The following is a 24,600-nucleotide window of genomic DNA, read 5'->3' as shown; positions in this document are numbered from 1 at the left end:
GAGCTACCGAGTGGCTAGGACAGGCAAGCCCCATACTATTGTGGAGGATTTTATTCTTCCTGCTGCCACAGATATGACTGGGACAATGCTGGGGGGAAAGGCCAAAGCAAATATACAGACAATACCTTCATCAAACAACACTGTTTCATGACGCATTACTGACATGGCAGCAGATGTTTTGAAACAATTACTGATTCGCATAAAAGCCAGTGAATTCTATGTGTTACAGCTGGATGAGTCAACAGACGTTGCAGGCCTGGAACAGCTACTGGTATATGTCCATTACTTTAATGGGTGGTCAATTAAGGAAGATATCCTCTTCTGGAAACCAGGACAACATGAGAGGATATTTTTTAAAGTACTAGACAGCTTTGTGACATCAAATGGACTTTGGTAGCCAAGTTGTGTTGGTATCTGTACTGATGGCGCAAAAGCCATGACAGGGAGACATGTTGGAGTGGTAACGTGCGAGCAAGCAGTTGCTTCCGACGCCACTTGGGTACACTGCAGCATCTACCAAGATGCTCTTACTGCCAAGGGAATGCCTGACAGCTTGAAATACGTTTTGGACAGTACAGTGATGCAATAATATGGGCAGCGACCATGTAACGCTTTTACAACACTGCATCGCAGTGCTAGCTGTGACACTAGAGATTCTGGGTTTGAGTCCAGGCTCTGAGACCCATGGGGCGGTGCACAATTGGCCCAGCGTCGTCCTGGTTAGGAGGGTTTGGCCGGCAGCGATGTCTTTGTCCCATCGCGCACTAGCGACTCCTGTGGCGGTCCGGGAGCAGTGCACGCTGACACGGTTGTCGGGTGTACGGTGTTTCCTCCGACACATTGGTGCGGCTGGCTTCCGGGTTAAGCGGGCATTGTGTCAAGAAGCAGGTCGGCTTGGTTGGGTTGTTTTGGAGGACACTTGGCTCTCAATCTTCGCTTCCCAGTCTGTACGGGAGTTACAGCGATGGGACAAAACTGTAACTGACAATTGGATACCACAGAATTGGGGAGAAAAGGGGATTTTTAAAAAAGGGCACTGGTTATCAAGGGGTAAAGTATTGACATGTTTAAAAAATAATACAAAAAAATAAAAAAATAAAAAAGCCGGGTGATCATATAAGTCCAGTACGTGGCTTCAAGCAGCTAGCGGCATGGGGCTAGCAGGCTAACAGAAAGGCCTTAGAGGGATGACACAACAGAGGTAAGTCTGTTGTGCCCCCAGTTACATCAGCGGACGGATCAGCAGGGCTCTGTGTGGTAAACCAGGCCAATTGGCAAAATATGTATAGTGGCCCGAAGAAATATGTCCGAAGGGCCTCTTAAGTCAGCAGTCTAATATGCTTAAGATAGCTAGCAGGCTGCAGATTAGTGGCTGTGCATTCAGGGGTCGTTAGCTGCTATAATTCCAGGTGGGAAAAAAATCTAAATAATATCATAATAAAAATGTTTAACATTTGTTATTTATTTTTTAAATAGGTTCAGAGCTTGCGCTAGGAATCCGGAGATATCGAGAAGAATAAGTCCGACTAGCTCTGGTTTGAGTCACGATGTACAGACTGGCAAGAGTTGTCTGGCATAAAGGTAGCTGATGACCGCTAGCAAAGGATAGCTGACTGCTAGCTAGTGGCTTCGGGATGTATTCGATGGGCCTCGTAAGCCAACAGTCCATTGTGCTCTAGACAGCTAGCATTCAGGGGACGTTAACTGCGAAGGTCGGAAGGTGAGAAGGTTCAGAGCTTGCGATAGGAATCCGGGGATATGGAGAGAAAAAAATAGGTCCGGTATGCTCTGGTTGAATCGCGTTGTACAAACTGGCGAGAGCTTTCCGAGCTAAGGTTAGCTGATGACCGTTAGCTGGCTAGTTAGCTGGCTAGTTTATGTTGGAGAGATTCCAGTAAGAGGCAAAGTAAAATACGTTAGAGAAAAAGCAGGTCCACACCACATTGGGTGAGGCGGGTTGCAGGAGAGTATTTTGAAATAAGGGATTAGAAAAATATAAAAAGATATGCAAAGAAAAATATATATACATGGAACACCACAAGACGAAGGACAAATACGTCTGTCTGCTACACCATCTTGGATAACACAAATATATTGTGTGTAGATTGATGAGAAAAAAAACAATTTAAACAATTTTAAGATAAGGCTGTAACATTACAAAATGTGGGAAAAGACAAGGGGTCTGATTTACTTTCCGAATGCACTGTATATGATGTTACGAAACCATCTAGCTAGCCTACTGATATTGTTTCACTCTCTTTGCCTAGGAGTCCTACAGTAGGTCAAGCTAAACGGTCTGTAACCTGATTTGATGTGTGCATTTATGTGCGAAGTCAGAGTATCCGGACCATGTTGTACGCATGTGCCCAGGAGACGGCAAACTTACCAGGGTCAGCTCCGTCTTGTCCCCTTGGTCAAAGTGGATTATTATTTGTTCAAAATGTATGGTGACGAAAATAAATACATATAAAAAGGAACTTGCAAAATAGATACAAAATGAAATATAATTCCAAAATCAAAAGGCCATCAAACACTAGCAGACTAACAGCTCTGCAAGCTGCCACGCTGATTGACTCCACCCTTGTGCACAACCAACCCTTAACAAGGCTTCCTGGCAGAGCATCTGACCCGGTTGCTGCTGCCACCTGGGGATGGAGTGTGGAAATGGTAGTGTCTAATTGTGTTCCTTTTTTATTTATTTATTTATTTTACCTTTATTTAACCAGGTAGGCAAGTTGAGAACAAGTTCTCATTTACAATTGCGACCTGGCCAAGATAAAGCAAAGCAGTTCGACAGATAAAACGACACAGAGTTACACATGGAGTAAAAACAAACATACAGTCAATAATGCAGTATAAACAAGTCTATATACAATGTGAGCAAATGAGGTGAGAAGGGAGGTAAAGGCAAAAAAGGCCATGATGGCAAAGTAAATACAATATAGCAAGTAAAATACTGGAATGGTAGTTTTGCAATGGAAGAATGTGCAAAGTAGAAATAAAAAATAATGGGGTGCAAAGGAGCAAAATAAATTAATAAATTAAAATTAAATACAGTTGGGAAAGAGGTAGTTGTTTGGGCTAAATGATAGGTGGGCTATGTACAGGTGCAGTAATCTGTGAGCTGCTCTGACAGTTGGTGCTTAAAGCTAGTGAGGGAGATAAGTGTTTCCAGTTTCAGAGATTTTTGTAGTTCGTTCCAGTCATTGGCAGCAGAGAACTGGAAGGAGAGGCGGCCAAAGAAAGAATTGGTTTTGGGGGTGACTAGAGAGATATACCTGCTGGAGCGTGTGCTACAGGTGGGAGATGCTATGGTGACCAGCGAGCTGAGATAAGGGGGGACTTTACCTAGCAGGGTCTTGTAGATGACATGGAGCCAGTGGGTTTGGCGACGAGTATGAAGCGAGGGCCAGCCAACGAGAGCGTACAGGTCGCAATGGTGGGTAGTATATGGGGCTTTGGTGATAAAACGGATTGCACTGTGATAGACTGCATCCAATTTGTTGAGTAGGGTATTGGAGGCTATTTTGTAAATGACATCGCCAAAGTCGAGGATTGGTAGGATGGTCAGTTTTACAAGGGTATGTTTGGCAGCATGAGTGAAGGATGCTTTGTTGCGAAATAGGAAGCCAATTCTAGATTTAACTTTGGATTGGAGATGTTTGATATGGGTCTGGAAGGAGAGTTTACAGTCTAACCAGACACCTAAGTATTTGTAGTTGTCCACGTATTCTAAGTCAGAGCCGTCCAGAGTAGTGATGTTGGACAGGCGGGTAGGTGCAGGTAGCGATCGGTTGAAGAGCATGCATTTAGTTTTACTTGTATTTAAGAACAATTGGAGGCCACGGAAGGAGAGTTGTATGGCATTGAAGCTTGCCTGGAGGGTTGTTAACACAGTGTCCAAAGAAGGGCCGGAAGTATACAGAATGGTGTCGTCTGCGTAGAGGTGGATCAGGGACTCACCAGCAGCAAGAGCGACCTCATTGATGTATACAGAGAAGAGAGTCGGTCCAAGAATTGAACCCTGTGGCACCCCCATAGAGACTGCCAGAGGTCCGGACAGCAGACCCTCCGATTTGACACACTGAACTCTATCAGAGAAGTAGTTGGTGAACCAGGCGAGGCAATCATTTGAGAAACCAAGGCTGTCGAGTCTGCCGATGAGGATATGGTGATTGACAGAGTCGAAAGCCTTGGCCAGATCAATGAATACGGCTGCACAGTAATGTTTCTTATCGATGGCGGTTAAGATATCGTTTAGGACCTTGAGCGTGGCTGAGGTGCACCCATGACCAGCTCTGAAACCGGATTGCATAGCAGAGAAGGTATGGTGAGATTCGAAATGGTCGGTAATCTGTTTGTTGACTTGGCTTTCGAAGACCTTAGAAAGGCACGGTAGGATAGATATAGGTCTGTAGCAGTTTGGGTCAAGAGTGTCCCCCCCTTTGAAGAGGGGGATGACCGCAGCTGCTTTCCAATCTTTGGGAATCTCAGACGACACGAAAGAGAGGTTGAACAGGCTAGTAATAGGGGTGGCAACAATTTTGGCAGATAATTTTAGAAAGAAAGGGTCCAGATTGTCTAGCCCGGCTGATTTGTAGGGGTCCAGATTTTGCAGCTCTTTCAGAACATCAGCTGAATGGATTTGGGAGAAGGAGAAATGGGGAAGGCTTGGGCGAGTTGCTGTTGGGGGTGCAGTGCTGTTGTCCGGGGTAGGAGTAGCCAGGTGGAAAGCATGGCCAGCCGTAGAAAAATGCTTATTGAAATTCTCAATTATGGTGGATTTATCAGTGGTGACAGTGTTTCCTATCTTCAGTGCAGTGGGCAGCTGGGAGGAGGTGTTCTTATTCTCCATGGACTTTACAGTGTCCCAGAACTTTTTTGAGTTAGTGTTGCAGGAAGCACATTTCTGCTTGAAAAAGCTAGCCTTGGCTTTTCTAACTGCCTGTGTATAATGATTTCTAGCTTCCCTGAACAGCTGCATATCACGGGGGCTGTTCGATGCTAATGCAGAACGCCATAGGATGTTTTTGTGTTGGTTAAGGGCAGTCAGGTCTGGGGAGAACCAAGGGCTATATCTGTTCCTGGTTCTAAATTTCTTAAATGGGGCATGTTTATTTAAGATGGTTAGGAAGGCATTTAAAAAAAATATCCAGGCATCCTCTACTGACGGGATGAGATCAATATCCTTCCAGGATACCCCGGCCAGGTCGATTAGAAAGGCCTGCTCGCAGAAGTGTTTCAGGGAGCGTTTTACAGTGATGAGTGGAGGTCGTTTGACCGCTGACCCATTATGGATGCAGGCAATGAGGCAGTGATCGCTGAGATCTTGGTTGAAGACAGCAGAGGTGTATTTAGAGGGGAAGTTGGTTAGGATGATATCTATGAGGGTGCCCGTGTTTAAGGTTTTGGGGATGTACCTGGTAGGTTAATTGATTATTTGTGTGAGATTGAGGGCATCAAGTTTAGATTGTAGGATGGCTGGGGTGTTAAGCATGTTCCAGTTTAGGTCGCCTAGCAGCACGAACTCTGAAGATAGATGGGGGGCAATCAGTTCACATATGGTGTCCAGAGCACAGCTGGGGGTAGAGGGTGGTCTATAGCAGGCGGCAACGGTGAGAGACTTGTTTTTAGAGAGGTGGATTTTTAAAAGTAGAAGTTCAAATTGTTTGGGTACAGACCTGGATAGTAGGACAGAACTCTGCAGGCTATCTTTGCAGTAGATTGCAACACCGCCCCCTTTGGCAGTTCTATCTTGTCTGAAAATGTTGTAGTTTGGAATTAAAATGTCTGAGTTTTTGGTGGTCTTCCTAAGCCAGGATTCAGACACAGCTAGAACATCCGGGTTGGCAGAGTGTGCTAAAGCAGTGAATAGAACAAACTTAGGGAGGAGGCTTCTAATGTTAACATGCATGAAACCAAGGCTATTACGGTTACAGAAGTCGTCAAAAGAGAGCGCCTGGGGAATAGGAGTGGAGCTAGGCACTGCAGGGCCTGGATTCACCTCTACATCGCCAGAGGAACATAGGAGGAGTAGAATAAGGGTACGGCTAAAAGCTATGAGAATTGGTCGTCTAGAACGTCTGGAACATAGAGTAAAAGGAGGTTTCTGGGGGCGATAAAATAGCATCAAGGTATAATGTACAGACAAATGTATGGTAGGATGTGAATACAGTGGAGGTAAACCTAGGTATTGAGTGATGAAGAGAGAGATATTGTCTCTAGAAACATCGTTGAAACCAGGAGATGTCATTGCATGTATGGGTGGTGGAACTAATAGGTTGGATAAGGTATAGTGAGCAGGACTAGAGGCTCTACAGTGAAATAAGCCAACTACCTACACTTCATAACCTATTCCATAACAATGAAAATGAATTGTCTTAACACGTTTCATTAGGTCTAAAATCTTACAACTGTATGCATGATTAGTGAGGAAATTCACATCATCCACCACCAATTTAGGCTGGGATTCAATCGGATCGCAGATTTGGACAATGAGATATTTAAAGGTAATTCCCCATTGAGCTGATATACGCAGCTTTTACCATGAATATGCTCTCCACAAACACGAGAACATTGCCTTTTAAAATGTGCATTGTGGACAAAGCGTGATCGGATTGATTCCTGGCCCAACTTGTTGCTATTCCAGTCCCTCAAAAAGAGGTGCATATCTGTAGTCTGGTTTGGCCAGACCAGATTGGCCTTTGTTTTTCATCTCTAGACTCATGCTCAGCTAGAGCAAAATACTGGAGGTAGGATGGCTAGGCTGTTGTTTCACCACTCAAAAAACTTTGCTGCATTGCCAGATTGATTTTTGTTGACTAAATGATGTACTTGTGTGGCATAAATAACAACAACACCAAAAATTGTCAAATTGGTTTGGTGTTTTGATTTATGTACACTGATAAAAAAAAACATGCTGTAATCATTGTTCACTAATGTTCATTCATGTCAGGTGATGATCAAACATCATCTTTTCTTTTTTTAAATACCTTTTTTTAGTCTTTATTGTGTTTTAAATGGGAACAGTATCATCATCATCATCATCATCATCATCAATGCAATTTGCCTTCTGCCTAAAGTGTCATGGGACATACCATTGATGGACTCAATTATAGTTTTAGTGCCATGTAGATTGTGTGTGTGGAACAAGTGTGTGTCCTATTGATTCCAGAGGCATGGAACACCGGTGTGAACACTGTGTGTTTAACAGCTTTGTTTGTTCAGGGCTTTACATTATCTGTAAATATAAAAATGGAAGCCTTATTACAGAGAACTTAAACATTAAAAAGCTACAGCTCCACAGGTAATGGAAAACGATTCACCTGAGCAAAGAGAAACCCAAGACGGCAAAGGTTATATCAGGACAGTCTTTTCTAAATGTTCTAGTGACACCAGAAACAAAACCAAATTGAAAGGGCTTTATAAATGAGGACAAAGGACAAGCTTTTATTGATTTGCATTATGTGTTAGGTCATATTTGTCAAAAGGACATTTTTATGTTATAAATTATAAACCATTTAGAAATATATAAGAACATACCAGCTTTAAACAGAACTATAGATAAGGTATAGTTAAGGATACACTACTCAAGTTAATTGTTTGAGTATTGGCTGTATGGTTAAACCATAATTCTTTGATTAAACCATAATTCTTTGTTTTATGCTAACAAACTTTTTTGCAATATTGAATCTTTGGCTCATAGGCATTGGGAGGTGTGCCCCTTTCTGTCCAATGAGGTCATTTCTGTAAAATATTATTTCTGTCTATTTAGGGGACCCTTTTTGTCTCAAGAGCTTCCCCAGAGGCATATGTTCAGTATAGCCTCTATAGTTCCACCTTCCTCTGTTCCCAGATCATTAAAGAGTAATCCATGGTTTTCCCCCAGGTCATCAAGCTCTTCCGCACGCTCTTCATGCTCTCCTTCATCATCACGTGGAGCCCCCATCTTCATCATCACCTTCGTCATCCTAGCCTAGCCTTCCAAGATCACCTCTTTGTCTCGCTCACCATGTTGTTCTGGGTGATTAACTTTCACATTGAACCCCGTCCTCTACTCCATGTGTCAGTTCAGACACGGCTGGCGGCAGCTCGGCTGTGTTGCCGAGGATACCCTGTTGAAGAGGGCACCCAGTGACAACAGGCAGGGGAAAGGAGCAAAACCACCACACATTCACAATCAACACAGCAATATAGTCCAGGGGAGAGACTGACACTAACCCTGAAGAAGAATCCTAGAGTGTCAGATAAATAATTACAGAAATCTCTGGGAGATGCTAACATCTCTGTTGATGAGTCTACAATACGTAAAACACTAAACAAGAACGGCTTTCATGGGAGGACACCACGGAGGAAGCCACTGCTCTCCTGCTCTCCATGCTGCATGTCTGAAGTTTGCAAAAGAGCACCTGGATTTTCCGCAGCGCTACTGCCAAAATATTCTGTGGACAGATTAAACTTAAATTGAGTTGTTTGAAGGAACACACAACACTATGTGTGGTGAAAAAAAGGCACAGCACACCAACATCAAAACCTCATCACAACTGTAAACTATGGTGGAGATAGTATCATGGTTTGGGTGATGAGATACTGTGGCATGACCTCAAGAGACCGGTTCACACCAGACATCCCAAGAATATTGATGAACTGAAACAGTTTTGTAAAGAGGAATGGTCCAATATCCTCCTGACCGTTGTGCAGGTCTGATCCGCAACTACAGAAAACATATGGTTGAGGTTATTGCTGCCAAAGGAAAGTCAACCTGTTATTAAATCCAAGGGTTCACATACTTTTTCCAACCTGCACTGTGAATGTTTACACATGTGTTCAGTAAAGACATGACAAATTATAATTGTTTGTGTGTTATTCGTTTAAGCAGAATGTGTTTGTCTATTGTTGTGACTTTTTTTCTATGAGCAATTTTTATGAATTTTATGACCAATTTATGCAGAAATCCCAGTAACTCTAAAGGGTTCACATATACTTTTTCTTCCCACTGTACATGTAGCACAGCATCAAACATGAAATCCCAGCCTACTTGCCATTTCCCAGTTAGGAAACCTCAACATATCAGTCAAGCCACAGAGGCCACACTGTTTAAAACACAAACCTGTAAGGGCAGGTACAGTGGGGTTACAAAATGATTGACACCCATGATAAAGATGAGCAAATATAACTGTATAAAATTAATAATTCAAATAGTGAGTATATTGTACGTTCAAACATTTGGAATACTAATCGAATTAAATCAGAGAAAGAGATTTTGTTTAACAAGTAAATCTTTTTTTCCTCAAAGGTAGTGGTCAAAATGATTGACACCTGTTTTCAATACCTCACCTTGCGAGGATAACGGCACTGAGCCCTTTTCTTAAATGTTTATGAGTTGGAGAACACATTGGGAGGGATCTTAGACCTTTCGACCATACAGAATCCTTACATATCCTTGATATCCTTCATCTGCACTTATGAACTGCCCTCTTCAATTCAAACCACAGGTTTTCACTGGGTTTTAAATCCGGAGACTGAGATGGCCATTGCAAAATATTGATTTTGTGGGCAATTCATAATTTCTTTGTGGATTTTGATGTGTGTTTGGGGTTATTGTCTTTAAGTTTCAGCCTCCTGGCAGTTTTGAGCTAAAATGTCCAAGTACTGGGTAAAGTTCATGATGCCGTTGCCCTTTACAAGGGCCCCAGGACCAGTGGAAGCAAAATAGCCCGTGACCAAAGAGTTCTATTTTTATGTCATCCAACAAATGCCGTTTGCTAAACGGCATTGACACTTGGATTGGAACCGGTGCTTTGGTCAGATGACATGAAAATAGAGCTCTTAAAAGCCACCGGCACAAGTGGTGGGTTTGGCGTCAAAATGAGAATGCATGAGCAGAAAATAACTCTTAAGTATTTGAATTATTTATTTGACATAGTCATTTTTGCTAATCTTTATTAAAATGTGTCAATTCCAGACCCCACCGTATATATTTAATATAGTTTTATTGAGTTTACAATAATACTTTTCAACGCCAGTAAATAAAGATGTAGGGATATTATATATGATGGGAAACATTTCCGTAGTGCAAAAATAGCACAGTAAACCTCAAACATGGTAGCAAGATTAAATCAGAAACCTTTCTTCAACAATATAATTTAAAGGTATAGTCAACGAAATGACGTTGCCCAAGCTGCACCGCAGATATTACGATGAGCAAAATCCAAGACTTCACTCTCACACAGTATCTGCACACGGGTTCGAGTAACTCTTAAAACGTGGTAGCCACGGGACTAAAACAGTGGAGAAATGTAGCCTTGCGCACCAACACTCTTGGTTGTTGCAGAAATTAACCCACTACGCGGTTTACTTTGTGCAGCTACATCATATCGCGGACTACCTAGAGTTTAGTAAAGGGAGTAATGATTCAATAATCACCTCCTTATAACACACATTGTAGAAAAACATGTCCTAGTTAAATCACACTGCCAGATTGAGGTTTACGGTATTTTTTCACTGGCTTGTGCTCTTTTGCACCACGAAAATGTCGCCCAATGTGTTATATACATCATGTATTATACACACGTTTATATTAGATACAATCGCACTGTGTAAACATTCATGAATATGAATCCAAAGGCAGTACCTGCACTGCACACTTTCACAATTGTCAGTCTTCCCCACTAGATCGTGCCATTGTGGAGTGGAGCTATACAGGTCGTCAGGGCTGTGTCAAAAAATCTTTCCAGCCTACTGCTTACTAAATGTACTAACGATACATTATACTAGTTAGAACAGACTAAATAGTATGCAGTAAGCAACAAATATGAATATATTCAATACCGTGAGTACAATCATTTGGTCATGGCCCAGGTCTCAGTTTCCCTCCCCTTGATTGTGGAAGCACGCAGGGTTAACTTTATTGAGCATTCTGCGCTGTGTTCTTGCAGTCCTTCCAAGGCCACTCCTAGGGAGAATAGCAACAGTGCTGAAATTTCTCAATTTATAGACAATTTGTCTTACCGTGGACTGACTTTTAGAGATACTTTTGTAACCCTTTCCAGCTTTATGAAATGCAACAATTCTTAATCTTAGGTCTTCTGATATCTCTTTTGTTCGAGGCATGGTTCACAATCAGGCAATACTTCTTGTGAATAACAAACTCTAATTTTGTGAGTGTTTTTTTATGGGGCAGGGCAGCTCTAATCGAATTCTCCAATCTCATCTCTTTGATTTGACTCCAGGTTAGTTGACTCCTGACTCTAATTTGCTTTTGGAGAAGTCATTAGCCTCGGGGTTCGCATACTTTTTCCAACCTACACTATGGAATGTCGTATTCAATATAGACAAGAAAAAATACAATCATTTGTGTGTCATTAGTTTAAGCACATTGAGTTTGTCTTTTGTTGTGACTTAGATGAAGATCAGATCAAATTTGATTTACAATTTATGCAGAAACCCAGGTAATTCCAAATGTTTCACATGCTTTTTATTGCCACTGTACATGCAATGGCAGAAATAGACAGGATTCCAGGGTTGGGGTCAATTCCAATTGAATTTGAAATTCCAATTCAATTCTGGAATGTAAGGATGAAGTGGAGAATTTACTTGGAATTGAATTGGAATTGAAAAAGAACCAACCTTGGAATGGAATTAGAATTTAATTGGAAAAAACATATTTTATGGAATGGAATTGGAATTTCGACTCTCTGAATTGGAATTGAAGAAAAAAAACATCCTTGGAATGAAATCTAGATTTGTAAAACTAGAATTGATGCGTTTAATATTTTAACGTCCAGGCCCGGACTTTTCTACTCATTCCATTTCTGTGTCTCCCATGCAGGATCCCACATACACGCCCACTGTTTCCATGACAATCGATGTCAACATATGGGAACATTTTGATTTCGTCTACACAAGCCACTAAACAGCTGATTTATTTACTAGCTAGAAAAACACGTTTGATGTTTACAAATGATCAACAAATACGGGTAAGTAGATGTGTTTTTGCCTAAGTTCTTAAGTTGGTATCTAACAGTAGCTAGCTAACTTAGCTAGGTGGCCCACAACATGACCATGACTTTTGCTTCGGACCTGTTGTCGTTCTAGAAGTGCCATGATGATTGCCCACCCCGGCAGTGAAGTGAGGGTGTTAGTTCGAAGCCGACCGACTGCTAATTTTGCTCAAGAGCTCATTGAATACCTACCAGACGGACAGGTATGTTTTACAGTGTAATGTTGCAGTTTCCCCTCCAATCTGTAAACGTTAAATGTTAAACTGTAAACGTGACATTTTTAACTCTGAATTTGAGAGTGGTGAGTAACTTAACGAATATTACTAAACAATGTGGCAAGGTTATAGGTTGTTGAAATTACAGATGTTGTCATTCATTTAAAATAACACAGCCTTAATATGCATAAATGAGGCACATCATATTGATCTCAAACCACATTATTAACCCTAAACAGGTTAGTTTGTTGAAGGAGTTGATGAGCAGATTCTTATAATTGCTTCAACATGGCTATCTGTGTGATGATCTCTCAGACAGTGAGTGTCCACCAGAGGAAGGACTCCAGGAAGGGAGTGGTGAACAACCAGCTGAGCTCCTGGTCGTTCCGGCTGGACGGGGTGCTGCATGATGTGTCCCAGGAGGAGGTATATGGCCGCGTTGGGCGAGGGGTGGTGCTGGGAGCCCTGGAGGGGTACAACGGTAGGCTAACTACTCTGTCCCCATGTTTTACACTACCATGGTCATAATTTGATTGTATACCAGTCTGATTCTGCTCAAAGCCAATGGCAATGCAAGAATGTAGCGAATGTTGAATGCAGAAACAGTCAGGTGGGTACACAGGCTAGGTAGTTAGTTCTGCCATTCAGCTTGAAAAAATGAGGTGATACCCCCCCCCCCCAATCTTGCTTGTTTTACTCTTAGGCACTGTGATGTGTTTTGGGCAGACGGGGGCAGGAAAGACGTACACCATGACTGGAGCCACAGAGAATTACAAACAGAGAGGGATCATTCCTCGGGCCCTACAGGAGGTAGACCAGGACAACTTGTCACCCGATACTTACTGACAATTTACGCCACGTGGCGCACTTGCAGTCATTCAACCCTGGATTACATTGGCTACTAGTTGTTTTCCCTGCCCAAGTCTAATGGACAAAGTGAATGGCTTTTCAGTCCCCACACATTTTCTGTTCTTCTCACCCTGGTCTTTCTGATCAGGTGTTCCATGAGGTGGAGCAGCGTTCGGACCATGCCTTCAGCGTCCACTTGTCCTTCCTGGAGATCTACAATGAGACTCTTGTGGATCTGCTGGCTTCTGTACGGGGTTGCCCAGGGGTAGGGCCAGGGGGCATGGCGGTGGTGGAGGAGGCAGGGGGAGGGGTATCAGTCAGGGGGCTGTCCCTGCACCCCGTCCACAGCGAGGAGGTGGCCCTTAACCTGCTCTTTGAGGTGAGTGCTAAATACCTGTATGTAAGCCTCCCGAGTGGCGCAGTGGTCTAAGGCACTGCATCGCAGTGCTAGCTGTGCCACTAGAGATTCTGGGTTCTCGCAGCCGGCCGTGACCGGGAGACCCATGGGGCAGGGATGTCCTTGTCCCATAGCGCACTAGCGACTCATGTGGCGGGCCAGGCACAGTGCACGCTGACACGGTCGCCAGGTGCACAATGTTTCCTCCGACACATTGGTGCGGCTGGCTTCTGGGTTAAGTGGGCATTGTGTCAAGAATCAGTGCGGCTTGGTTGGGTTGTGTTTCGGACGACGCACGGCTCTCGACCTTCGCCTCTCCCAAGTCCGTACGGGAGTTGTAGCGATGAGACAAGACTGTAACTACCAATTGGATACAACAAAATTTAGGAGAAAACTGGGTAAAATAAAATATATATATATACCTGTATGAAGTGTTGTACATCTGGACAGGTGATGGATATTTGTGTGAGGAAGGGTCTTCTTTGCTCTACATTCAGGGAGAGATGAATCGCATCATCGGAGCTCATGCCCTGAACAAGAACTCCTCCAGATCTCACTGCATTCTCACTGTCCACATTGAGGTAAGGATGGCTTAGACACAACTCACTGCTTCACTGCATTTTCTCCAGCCTTATTAATGTATTGTATAATGTTGTCTTGTATATTGCAGTGTGTACAGTGTGGCAGCCATTCTATAGTTATGTAATGTGTTAATTCATGTTATCAATTTGTGTTTTACAGTCTCGCTCCCATACTCTGTCCGATGCAAAGTATGTGACTTCCAAACTGAATCTGGTGGACTTAGCCGGGTCAGAAAGGCTGGGCAAAACCGGAGTGAGTTTCAAAGTGACATCATACCTGACGTTTTCTCCTAGTGTTATTTTGTCAGCTGATGTATTTATTGCAATGAGCGGATTTCAAGTTTTCATGACTAAAGACTCCAGTTCTTAGCGCTAACCCCCATATCCAACTGTGTTCTCCTCTCTGTGACCAGTCTGAGGGCCAGGTGCTGAAGGAGGCCATGTACATCAACAAGTCCCTGTCGTTCCTGGAGCAGGCCATCCTGGCCCTGGCAGACCGACGCAGGGACCACGTCCCCTTCAGACAGACCAAACTCACCCACGCCCTCAAGGACTCATTAGGTGAGCCAAACCCACAGAGACGGGGGGGGGGGGGGGGGGTTAGGAGATCAGTACCAGAAGGAAATACTGTCTCTGTCAAAGGGTTCAATAGTTTTTGAGTGTTGGCTGAGGATATTGGTACTACATCCACCAAAGCCAAATCAGTACAGAGACGAGAGCAATGGTCAAGTTATCAATTTGTAGTCCAAGTGATTTAAAGGCCCAGTGCAGCTGTTTGTATCTTAATATCATACCATTTCTGGGTAACAATTAAGTACCTTACTGTGATTTGTTTTCAATCAAAATGGTCCAAAAGAAACAGACAGCTTCTTAGCAAGAGCAATTTCTAGGGCTGTTTGGGAGTGGTAGTCATAAAATCAATATAATCCGCTCTCCTCTCTATAGGTGGGAACTGCAACACAGTGCTGGTGGCCAACATCTATGGAGAGGCTTCTCAGATAGAAGAGACAGTAAGTATGGAGCTGTGTGAGAACTGCTTCTTCCTGTAGGCCTAGTTTAGTGTCGTTTCCTAGAGTAAAGTGGAGACCTGTGATGTGTGACCTGCTCTGTCTCTACCGTAGCTGTCCACACTGCGCTTCGCCAGCAGGATGAAGTGTGTGCAGATGGACCCTGTTGTCAACGAACACACTGACCCTGTGGTGAGATTATTATACCTCAGCTTCACACACCAGAACACATTTGGATTATGAAAGTGGATTAATTACTATAACTCTATATCATATTGATTGTTGTTTGTCCATTGATTATATTCCTTTCGAAAAAACCTGTTTCGAAGGTCATTTGTACCTTGAAGGAATCCTGTAGGATTGTTTTTTGTAAAGATTATATATTGACGATAACACTGCCTACAGATGAACAGCATTGTAGAAACTGAAATACTGGTATTGAATTGATAACTGTATTGTTATGGGTGCAAGACATGTGCAGTGATTAGCCAGGGTTGAATGGTATCTGATTGGATGTGTGTTGTTTTGTGTAGCTCCAGGTCAGGAAGCTGGAGAAGGAGATCCAGCTGCTGAAACAGGAGCTCAGCATTCACAACACACTGGTAACCTCAAGGAAGACGAGAAGAGTTCAATGTTGAAGTATTAAGTATTGCTTGGTTTAGCCTGAGTCCCAGAGACAACACAAACAGGTCTTAGATCCAGGCTATGGTTTTATTAGAGAATAAGACCAGGATATGTGATTGTGTGCTGGTACGCAGGCGAACCGCATGGGCATGTCCTACGACACGCTGTCAGAGACCCAGGTTGCAGAGATCCAGAGTCAGGTGCGGAGGTATCTGGAGGGCAGCCTGGACGAGATCAATGTGAGAACACCCTGAGACAAACATTCTCTCCCAGTAGAGAGATGGATTTTTGATATGATTTATTAGGATCCCCATTAGCGACAGCTAGTCTTACTGGGGTCTGACACATTACGAAAAATACATTGCAGACAAAATACTTTACAATTTACATACTATATGTTCATGTTTTTAAATGTGTGTGTGTGTACCTATCACGTACACATACATGCCAGTACATACACACAACAAGTGAATCACGTAGGTCAGAGGGCGGAAATTATCACGCCACATATGGTTAAGGCACAGTGTAATAACTAAAATGGTATCCCTCTGGTTATGACTAAAACTGTATCCTTCAAATAAACCATTATTTCTACATATTAATATATTTATTTTATATAGCGCTTTAAAAACATAAAAACAAAACAAATGTAGGGTTATGGCAGTGGCATGTCTAGACTTAGACCATGGTCTTCTACTGTTGATAGGGCACTGGAGCAGTTCAGAAAGGCAGTGGTGGAGGGAGTGTCGAGGGGTCAGTGTCGTGGAGCTAACTTCTTCTAGCATGGCTGATTTTCATACTGTTTTATCTCCCCCATGTCTGACTTCTCTCCACAGATTGTGAGCATCAGGCAGATCCAGGAAGTGTTTGCCCAGTTCAAGCAGGCCGTGCAGTGAGTAACTGAGTCCCTAGATGCTGATCTAAGGACAATTTGACATTTCCCAGACATGGTTAAGGTCAGGATTGGGGAGATTTAAGCTAATACTAGATCTTTGCCTACAGGAAAAGTTCTACCTGCTGTGTGAGCGTCGCTCACCAGGCAACCAAGGATAGAATCAGTTTATGTTATTGGTGTTGAGATTAGTTTGGCATATGTGTTGAACAGGCAGCAGGAGCAGAAGGTGAAGGCCCAGCTGTGTCAGAACTACACCTTGGTGGAGAAAGCCCAGAGTACAGCTGGCTCTACTGCAGCCAAGGTCAGTCTCTGCCTGATGCTTGGACCAGTGGCCACCAAGATGGTGCTGCTTCAAACATCTTGCATATGTCAGTGGTGAATTTGTTTATATTGTTTAAGCAGGAGGGTCAATTGCAAACCAGTTCTCATTTTCCGTAACGTTGACTTAGCCAAAAGGCTCAAAAGTTGTTCGTACAGTTTTTAAACGAATGCTGTTGTTACGTTGTGTCATAGTCACAGGGCTCCCAAGGCACGGTGGGAGTGGTGGAGGGCCATGGGTTTGGGGTGGGGCTGGCAGTTCCATCAGATAGGCACATTCAACTCCTGTCTCCAGGCAGGACCAAAGCCATTAAGACCAAAGAGCTAGCAAGGTCAGTGTCCTGACTCCTGAGTATAGTCCATTCATGCTGCCTGAGTAACATCACTGTCAAATTCCCTTCTCATTGAAAGCCAATGTCAAGACCATCTTTTAATGTAACCCCCCCAACTGTGACTGTCCAGCCAGGGGAGAAAGGAGGCTGTGGAAGGAAGGAGTCCTGGTCCAGGGAAGCAAGTGGAATCTGTGAACCCGGTCCAGAGAGACCGTGAGGGTCGCGAGCATGACCCCCAGAACCAGGAGCCTCAAGGACCACAGGAACCCCTTAGGACTGAGTATAAACACACCTATGTCCCTTTATACAACATCTGTCCTGTATATTACATGCGTTATTCTATGCACAGGGACAACATGTCTGATCTAGTGTTTCTCCACTCCAGCTCCCCTCCCCCTAAGGCAGAGGCCTTTGAGGACTTCAAGGCAGAGCGGGGCAGCGAGATCAACCGCATCCTGAAGGAGAACAAGGTGGTGCTGCTGGAGCGCCGCGCCCGCCTCCGGGAGCTGACGGAGTGCGTGAACACGGCCAAGAGAGAGATTGACAGCACAAGCACCGCCCTCCACCAGTGGAGAGACAAGAGACAGATCCAGGGTATGGGAGCTCAAAACTGTGTGTGTGTGGTTGTGTGTCAGACCTACAGTACCAGTCAAAAGTTTAGGACAAACCTACTCATTCAAGGGTTTTACTTAATTTGTATTATTTTCCACATTGTAGAATAATAGTGAAGACATCAAAACTATGAAATAACACTTATGGAATCATGTGGTAACCAAAAAAGTGTGAAAAATGAAAATATATTTTATATTGGAGATTTTTCCAAGTCCACCCTTTGCATTGATGGCAGCTCAAATAAGAAAAGAGAAGTGACAGTCCACCATGAAGGTCAGTCAATCCGGAAAATGTCAAGAACTTTTAAAGTTTCTTCTAGTGCAGTTGCAAAAACCATCAAGCGCAATGATGAAACTGGCTCTCATGGGGACCGCCACAGGAAAGGAAGACCAAAAATGACCTCTGCTGCAGAGGATAGGTTCATTAGAGTTAACTGCACCTCAGATTGCATCCCAAATAAATAACAGATACATCTCAGAGTGAAGGAAAAGCAGCCAACAAGTGCTCAGAATATTCCTCACGAAGCTGGTTGAGAGAATGCAAAGAGAGTGCAAAGCTGTAATCAAGGCAAAGGGGGGCTACCTTAAATAATATAAAATATACTGATTTGTTTAATACTTTTTTGATTACTACATGATTCCATATGTTATTTCATATTTAAAAAAAAAAATTGCTCGGCAAGTCGGTTAAGAACAGATTCTTATTTACAGTGATGGCCTACACCGGACAAACCCAGACGACGCTGGGCCAATTGTGCGCCGCCCTGTGGGACTCCCAATCATGGCCGGTTGAGATACAGCCTGGATTCAAACTGTCTGTAGTGACTCCTCTAGCACTGAGATGCAGTGCCTTAGACTGCCGCGAAACTCGGGAGTTTTCATGTCTTCACTATTATTCTACAATGTAGAAAATAGTACAAATAAAGAAAAACCCTTGAATGAGTAGGAGTGTCCAAACTTTTGACTGGTAGTGTCGGTTCAAATACTATCTAGGATACTTCAATTACTAAAGCCTGGTGGCATTGGGGTGTCTGGTGATGGGGGCAGGAGTGAATGCACAGAGAGCCTTTAATCAGACCCCTTTATGTCAGCGGGACAGAGCTATTATGGTCGCCAGCAGCTGGGACCTGAGTGGCAGCTGCTCTCGGCAGAGCCCTGTGTGACTGAGCAGCCTATTTAGGAACCACACTGCTCACCCCAGCTGGGGAGAGGCCTAGAAAAGGTGGCCTAAAAATTGCCCACTCACTCCTTCCTGGATAGACTACCGCACCTATCAGGAGTTCCACTCAGCGGTCGAAAAATGCACAAGAAAATAATTCCCGTGAAACTGGCAACATGGCACATCAGAACTCTTTTTGGACACTGACAACGATAGACCCCATCGGAGAACAGCTCTTGATTGCCGCAGAAATAAGGCGCTACAACATTGACATCGCTGCCCTGAGTGAGACCAGGTTCCTGGATGAAGGTTCCCTGAAAGAGGAGGGAGAAGGTTACACCTTCTGGAAAGGTTATCCTCTGGGTGAATAACATCAGCACGGTGTGGGACTGGCAATTAAGAATGGCCTCTTCACCGAAACACCTTCACCGAAACACCTGTCGGCATAAGTGAAAGACTCATGTCTCTCTGTATCCCTCTAGACAAGATTCACTATGCCACTCTTCTCAGTGCATACACATCGTTAGCATATTATGGGGGATTCTACCCAAATTTGTCAAAATCCTTTGCCAGTTCCATGATGGGATGATGACTCGGGTGGCCATAGGAGGGTAGGAGTCAGTGCCCTTTGGAGTACGCATTGGTGTGAGGCAGGGGTGCGCGCTGGCACCTGTACTCTTTAACATTTTCCTCCTATGTTTTCACCCAGCTTTTCCACAAGGAGCTTGAAGACAGCAGTGGGGTTGCGGTGGACTTCAGGCTGGATGGAAACCCATTCAACATCAGAAGGCTCCAAGCAACCACCAAGGTTTCGATGGAGCAGGGTCTTGAGCTGCGGTATGCTGATGACTTTGCTCGTGGCCCACACTCCAAAGACCTCCAGTCCGTCCTTGTAACGGCTGTCAGAGTCAAGAAGGATGGGACTGTCTCAACACCACCAAGACAGAGGTGGTCGGCCAATGGAGATCCAGCCCTCTACCCACCATGTCTTCACCATGGAACACACATCACTGGCAATAGTCCCGCCATTCAAATACCTGGGCAACATCCTCTCGGAGAACTGCAGCATCGTCTACGAAATTCAAAACTGGATCAAGCTAGCCTCAGCTGCCTTCGGGGGAAACTCAGATGCAGGGACTTCCAAAACAGGGATCTCCACCTCCACACCAAAGTCGCCATGTATCAAGCCGTCTGCATTAGCACACTACTTTCTACCTGTGAAGCCTGGGTCACCTACAGGCCTGTGTGTACACCTTCACCTTGACTTTTGCCACATTTGTTTTACGTTACAGCATTATTCTAAAATTAATTAAATAGTTTCCCCCCCCTCATCAATCTACACACCCTACCCCATAATGAGAAAACAGTACATAAGTATTCCGACCGTTTACTCAGTACTTTGTTGAAGCACCTTTGGCAGCGATTACAGCCTCGAGTCTTCTTGGGTATGATGCTACAAGCTTGGCATACCTGTATTTGGGGAGTTTCTCCCGTTCTTGTCTGCAGATCCTCTCAAGCTCTGTCAGGTTGGATGGGGAGCGTTGCTGCACAGCTTTTTCAGGTCTCTCCAGAGCTGTTCGATAAGGTTCAAGTCCAGGCTCTGGTTGGGCCACTCATGGACATTCAGAGACTTGTCCTGAAGCCACTCCCGTGTTGTCTTGGCTGTGTGCTTAGGGTTGTTGTCCTGTTGGAAAGTGAACCTTTGCCCCAGTCTGAGGTCCTGAGCGCTCTGGAGCAGGTTTTCATCAAGGATCTCTCGCACTTTGCTCCGTTTATCTTTCCCTCGATCCTGACTAGTCTCCCAGTCCCTGCCGCTGAAAAACATCCCCACAGCATAATGCTGTCACCACCATGCTTCACCGTAGGGATGGTGCCAGGTTTCCTCCAGACGTGACGCTTAGCATTAAGGCCAAAGAGTTCAATCTTGGTTTCAACAGACGAGAGAATCTTGTTTCTCATGGTCTGAGAGTCCTTTAGGTAACCTCCAAGTGGGCAGTCATGTGCCTTTTACTGAGGAGTGGTGTCTGGCCACTCTACCATAAAGGCCTGATTGATGGAGTGCTGCAGAGATGGATGTTTTTTGACTGGTACTATACAGTTGAAGTCGGAAGTTTACGTACACTTAGGTTGGAGTCATTAAAACTCATTGTTCAACCACTCCACAAATTTTAGGACATCTACTTTGTGCATGACACAAGTCATTTTTCCAACAACAATTGTTTACAGATTATTTCATTTATAACTCATATCACAATTCAAGTGGGTTAGAAGTTTACATACACTAAGTTGACTGTGCCTTAAACAGCTTGGAAAATTCAAGAAAATTATGTCAGGCTTTAGAAGCTTCTGATAGGCTAATTGACATCATTTGAATCAATTGGAGGTGTACCTGTGGATGTATTTCAAGACCTACCTGCAAACTCAGTGCCTCTTTGCTTGACATCATTGGAAAATCAAAAGAAATCAGCCAAGACCCCAGAAAAAAAATTGTGGACCTCCACAAGTTTGGTTCATCCTTCGGAGCAATTTCCAAACACTGTGCGTTACAGGGAAGACATCCTCCTCCCTCATGTGGTACCCTTCCTCCAGGCTCATCTTTATATGACCCTCCAGCATGACAATGCCACCAGCCATACTGCTTGTTTTGTGCGTGATCTCCTGCAAGACAGGACTGTCAGTGTTCTGCCATGGCCAGCGAAGAGCCCGGGTCTCAATCCCATTGAGCATGTCTGGGACCTGTTGGATCGGAGGGTGAGGTCTAGGGCCATTCCTCCCCAGAAATATCCGGGAACTTGCAGGTGCCTTGGTGGAAGAGTGGGGTAACATCTCACAGAAAGAACATGCAAATCTGGTGCACTGCAGTACTTAATGCAGCTGGTGGCCACACCAGATACTGACTGTTACTTTTGTGTGACTGTTCACACCTGTTACTGACCCTGCTTTGTTCAGGGACATATGATTCAATTTGTGGAAGTTGTTCAATTTGTCTCAGTTGTTGAATCTTGTTATGTTCATACAAATATTTACACATGTTAAGCTTGCTGAAAATAAACGCAGTTGACAGTGAGAGGATGTTTCTTTTTTTGCCGTGTTTATATTTATACACACGTGTGTGCGTGTGTGTGTGTGTGTGTGTGTGTGTGTGTGTGTGTGTACAAAAATGTTTTTAAACACAAGTGCTTGAATGTATTTGGAAATACACTTGGAAAGTACAGGCATGTACTTTTGGAAATACTCAAATACAAACAGGGTGAAAAGTAAGCCGGTACAACATGAGCCTATAATTAAAACAGAGGGCAAGAAAATGTAGGGTATTTTACATTCACATTAAAGTAGAAACGCATGCCAATCAGACAAAAGGTCCATTCATTTGATTGCTGTAGTTATATTTGTATCTTGTGTGTGTGTGTATGTCTTCCCGTAGGTCAGTTTGTAAGTGCGGAGGGTGTCCCAGTGCTGGATGAGGCAGAGCTGTCTCTGACCCTGCGTCTGAGGGAGTTGAAAACTCAGTACCGACAGCAGTACGAGGAGCTGCGCGGCACCAAGGCAGAGGTCAGCTACTGCCAGCACCTAGTGGACCAGTGCAGGACGCGCCTATTGACCGGTGAGCATTCAAACTCTGGCATCACACCCACTTCTTCCGTTCTTCACACCAACTGTCATGATGTATCATGGGAGAAGAGAGTTGTTCCATGACTGATTCTGAATAGACCGAGAAAGTTAGCATGAACCAGGAGGACTCTACCAGCCAGTCCCAATATGCTCCCTACCCCTCCCCTGTGGCCCCCTGACCCCTAGATGTTTGCAGATCTGTAGGGGCTGGATAGGTTTAAGCAGTGCAGTGGTGGAGTTTCCACCATATATTGCTTCCACCTTACAGATCTGCAGGGGGAAAAAAGGGGCCAAAGGGAAGAGGTAGGCAGTGATTTGGGACTGGCTGTACCTCTCAGAAAGCCACAGGGTGATGGTCCCACATTGACAGCCTGTCCCTTGTGTGTGTCAGAGTTTGAGAGCTGGTATAATGAGTCCTTCCTGCTTCCTGAGGAGGTGCAAGCCATGCTGAGATCTGGAGGACCCATCAGGCCTGGACTGGTGCCTGTGTACAAGGCATTGGCACTGGTGAGTCTGACCAGCCCATAGGGGTCTGGTCAAAAGTATTGCACTATATAGGGAGCCATTTGGGACATAACTGTGGTTTTAACAGGAGACAAGTCATTCATTTTTCATGGTTACAACTGTGGTTTTAACAGGAGAGAAATCATTTATATTGCATGGTTCCAATGTCGATCTTCATATCTTATGGTGTTTTGTCCACAGGAGGAGGATGAGCAGGAGCACTTTGAGCGTCTGCGCTATGAGCTGCTAGCAGACAGTCCCAGTGCCATCTCCTTCTACAATGCTCAGAACAGGACTGTACAGAGGGTCAGTCTCGCGCAAACAAACACACTCTCATTGTGGGTAATGAATGAGTAACATTGTTCACACACAGACCAAAACAGCAGTATGGCTATACAATACTACTATGGCAGTTGTCACTCACACACTAGAAGCCTGTTAATTACCCCACCCACAAACAAGAGACTTCATCCCAAATGGCACCCTTATTGCCTGCACTCCTTTTGCTCGGAGCCCTACAGGCCGTGGTCAAAAGCGTTGCACTATAAAGGAACTATGGTACTATTTGGGAAGCATCCAGAGAGTAAATGTATGTGTTCTGTTTGCCTTCTGGTCTCTCCTATCTGTGCAGAGGAACTACAGCAAGGCCATGTCTCAGACACCAGTCCAGAAGACTACACCAAGAGGCTCTGGGAGAACCAAACTGCCTGCCATTCTCTCTGTCATCTGAAGGAGAACTGCTGGATTCTATCCATTTCACCAATAATTATTGCCTCGGATTTGTCCTGAATAAAGACACACTGGCGACCTAACATTGTTTTTAATTTGATTGATTAATTGATTACTTCTATGGCAGTAATTTAAAAAATACACACCAGGATTCAAACCAAGGTATTGCTGCATGGCTACCCTAATATTACACCCTGTGCCATTAGAGGACCTGCCAGCCTTCTCCTGTTTAGGCTCCTGTTGCTTTCTAGCTTATGAAGCTAGTTTATTAAACTTGAAAACAGTTGTTAGAAAACCCCCCAAAAAATTGGGTAATCAAACTAGCAACCTGCAGCATCATAACCCAAGTTTAACACCTGCAAATTAAGGGATTTTTTCCCCCGTTTTGGCTCCACCCACTAATTTAGCTAATTAGAAGGCAACCACACCTGGATTCTGAACATTCAACCAATTATATTTGTGATGCCCTCAGAACAAGATCAATTAAGGAAACCTTGGGCTTGATTCAAACAGAGGCTCTGCAGAAAATCTCTCCCTCCAGCAGGTGGCGTCTTGTTTCACCTACCAAGCAAGGAGTTCTTGAACGAGTGTCGAATTCGGTCAACAACCAAAAATGTATGCGCTGTGGATGACGACTCACGTTAAGGCAGAGAGACGTATGATGGATATATTGACAAGATATTTGATTAAACCCTTTCCACAGGTGATCTGCATTGTAGCGCGGTTGACATTCAAGGCTAGGCACCACACCGTAATAGGCTTTTC

At 44.2% G+C, this 24,600-nt stretch overlaps 1 protein-coding gene across 1 annotated transcript; it reads left to right on the top strand.

Moving 5' to 3' along the window:
* Window positions 1-1,117: 1,117 nt before the first annotated feature.
* kif9 (kinesin family member 9) lies at window positions 1,118-23,918 on the top strand. Its single transcript, XM_020494697.2, has 22 exons — window positions 1,118-1,201; window positions 11,831-11,978; window positions 12,097-12,205; window positions 12,533-12,698; window positions 12,921-13,027; window positions 13,215-13,445; window positions 13,961-14,044; window positions 14,205-14,297; window positions 14,458-14,605; window positions 14,990-15,054; window positions 15,166-15,243; window positions 15,585-15,653; window positions 15,810-15,914; window positions 16,512-16,567; window positions 16,781-16,871; window positions 17,084-17,220; window positions 17,351-17,500; window positions 17,606-17,814; window positions 22,415-22,594; window positions 22,994-23,109; window positions 23,308-23,412; window positions 23,738-23,918. Exons 2-22 carry the CDS (start codon window positions 11,962-11,964, stop codon window positions 23,834-23,836), a joined length of 2,415 nt encoding a protein of 804 aa, XP_020350286.1. The 5' UTR covers window positions 1,118-1,201; window positions 11,831-11,961; the 3' UTR covers window positions 23,837-23,918.
* The last annotated feature ends 682 nt before the right edge of the window (window positions 23,919-24,600 follow it).

This window comes from Oncorhynchus kisutch, linkage group LG11 (assembly GCF_002021735.2).
Source record: "Oncorhynchus kisutch isolate 150728-3 linkage group LG11, Okis_V2, whole genome shotgun sequence".
NCBI classification, from domain to species: Eukaryota; Metazoa; Chordata; class Actinopteri; order Salmoniformes; family Salmonidae; genus Oncorhynchus; species Oncorhynchus kisutch.
The sequence above is the reverse complement of the archived record's forward strand: the minus strand, read 5'-3'. Positions and strand labels throughout refer to the sequence as shown.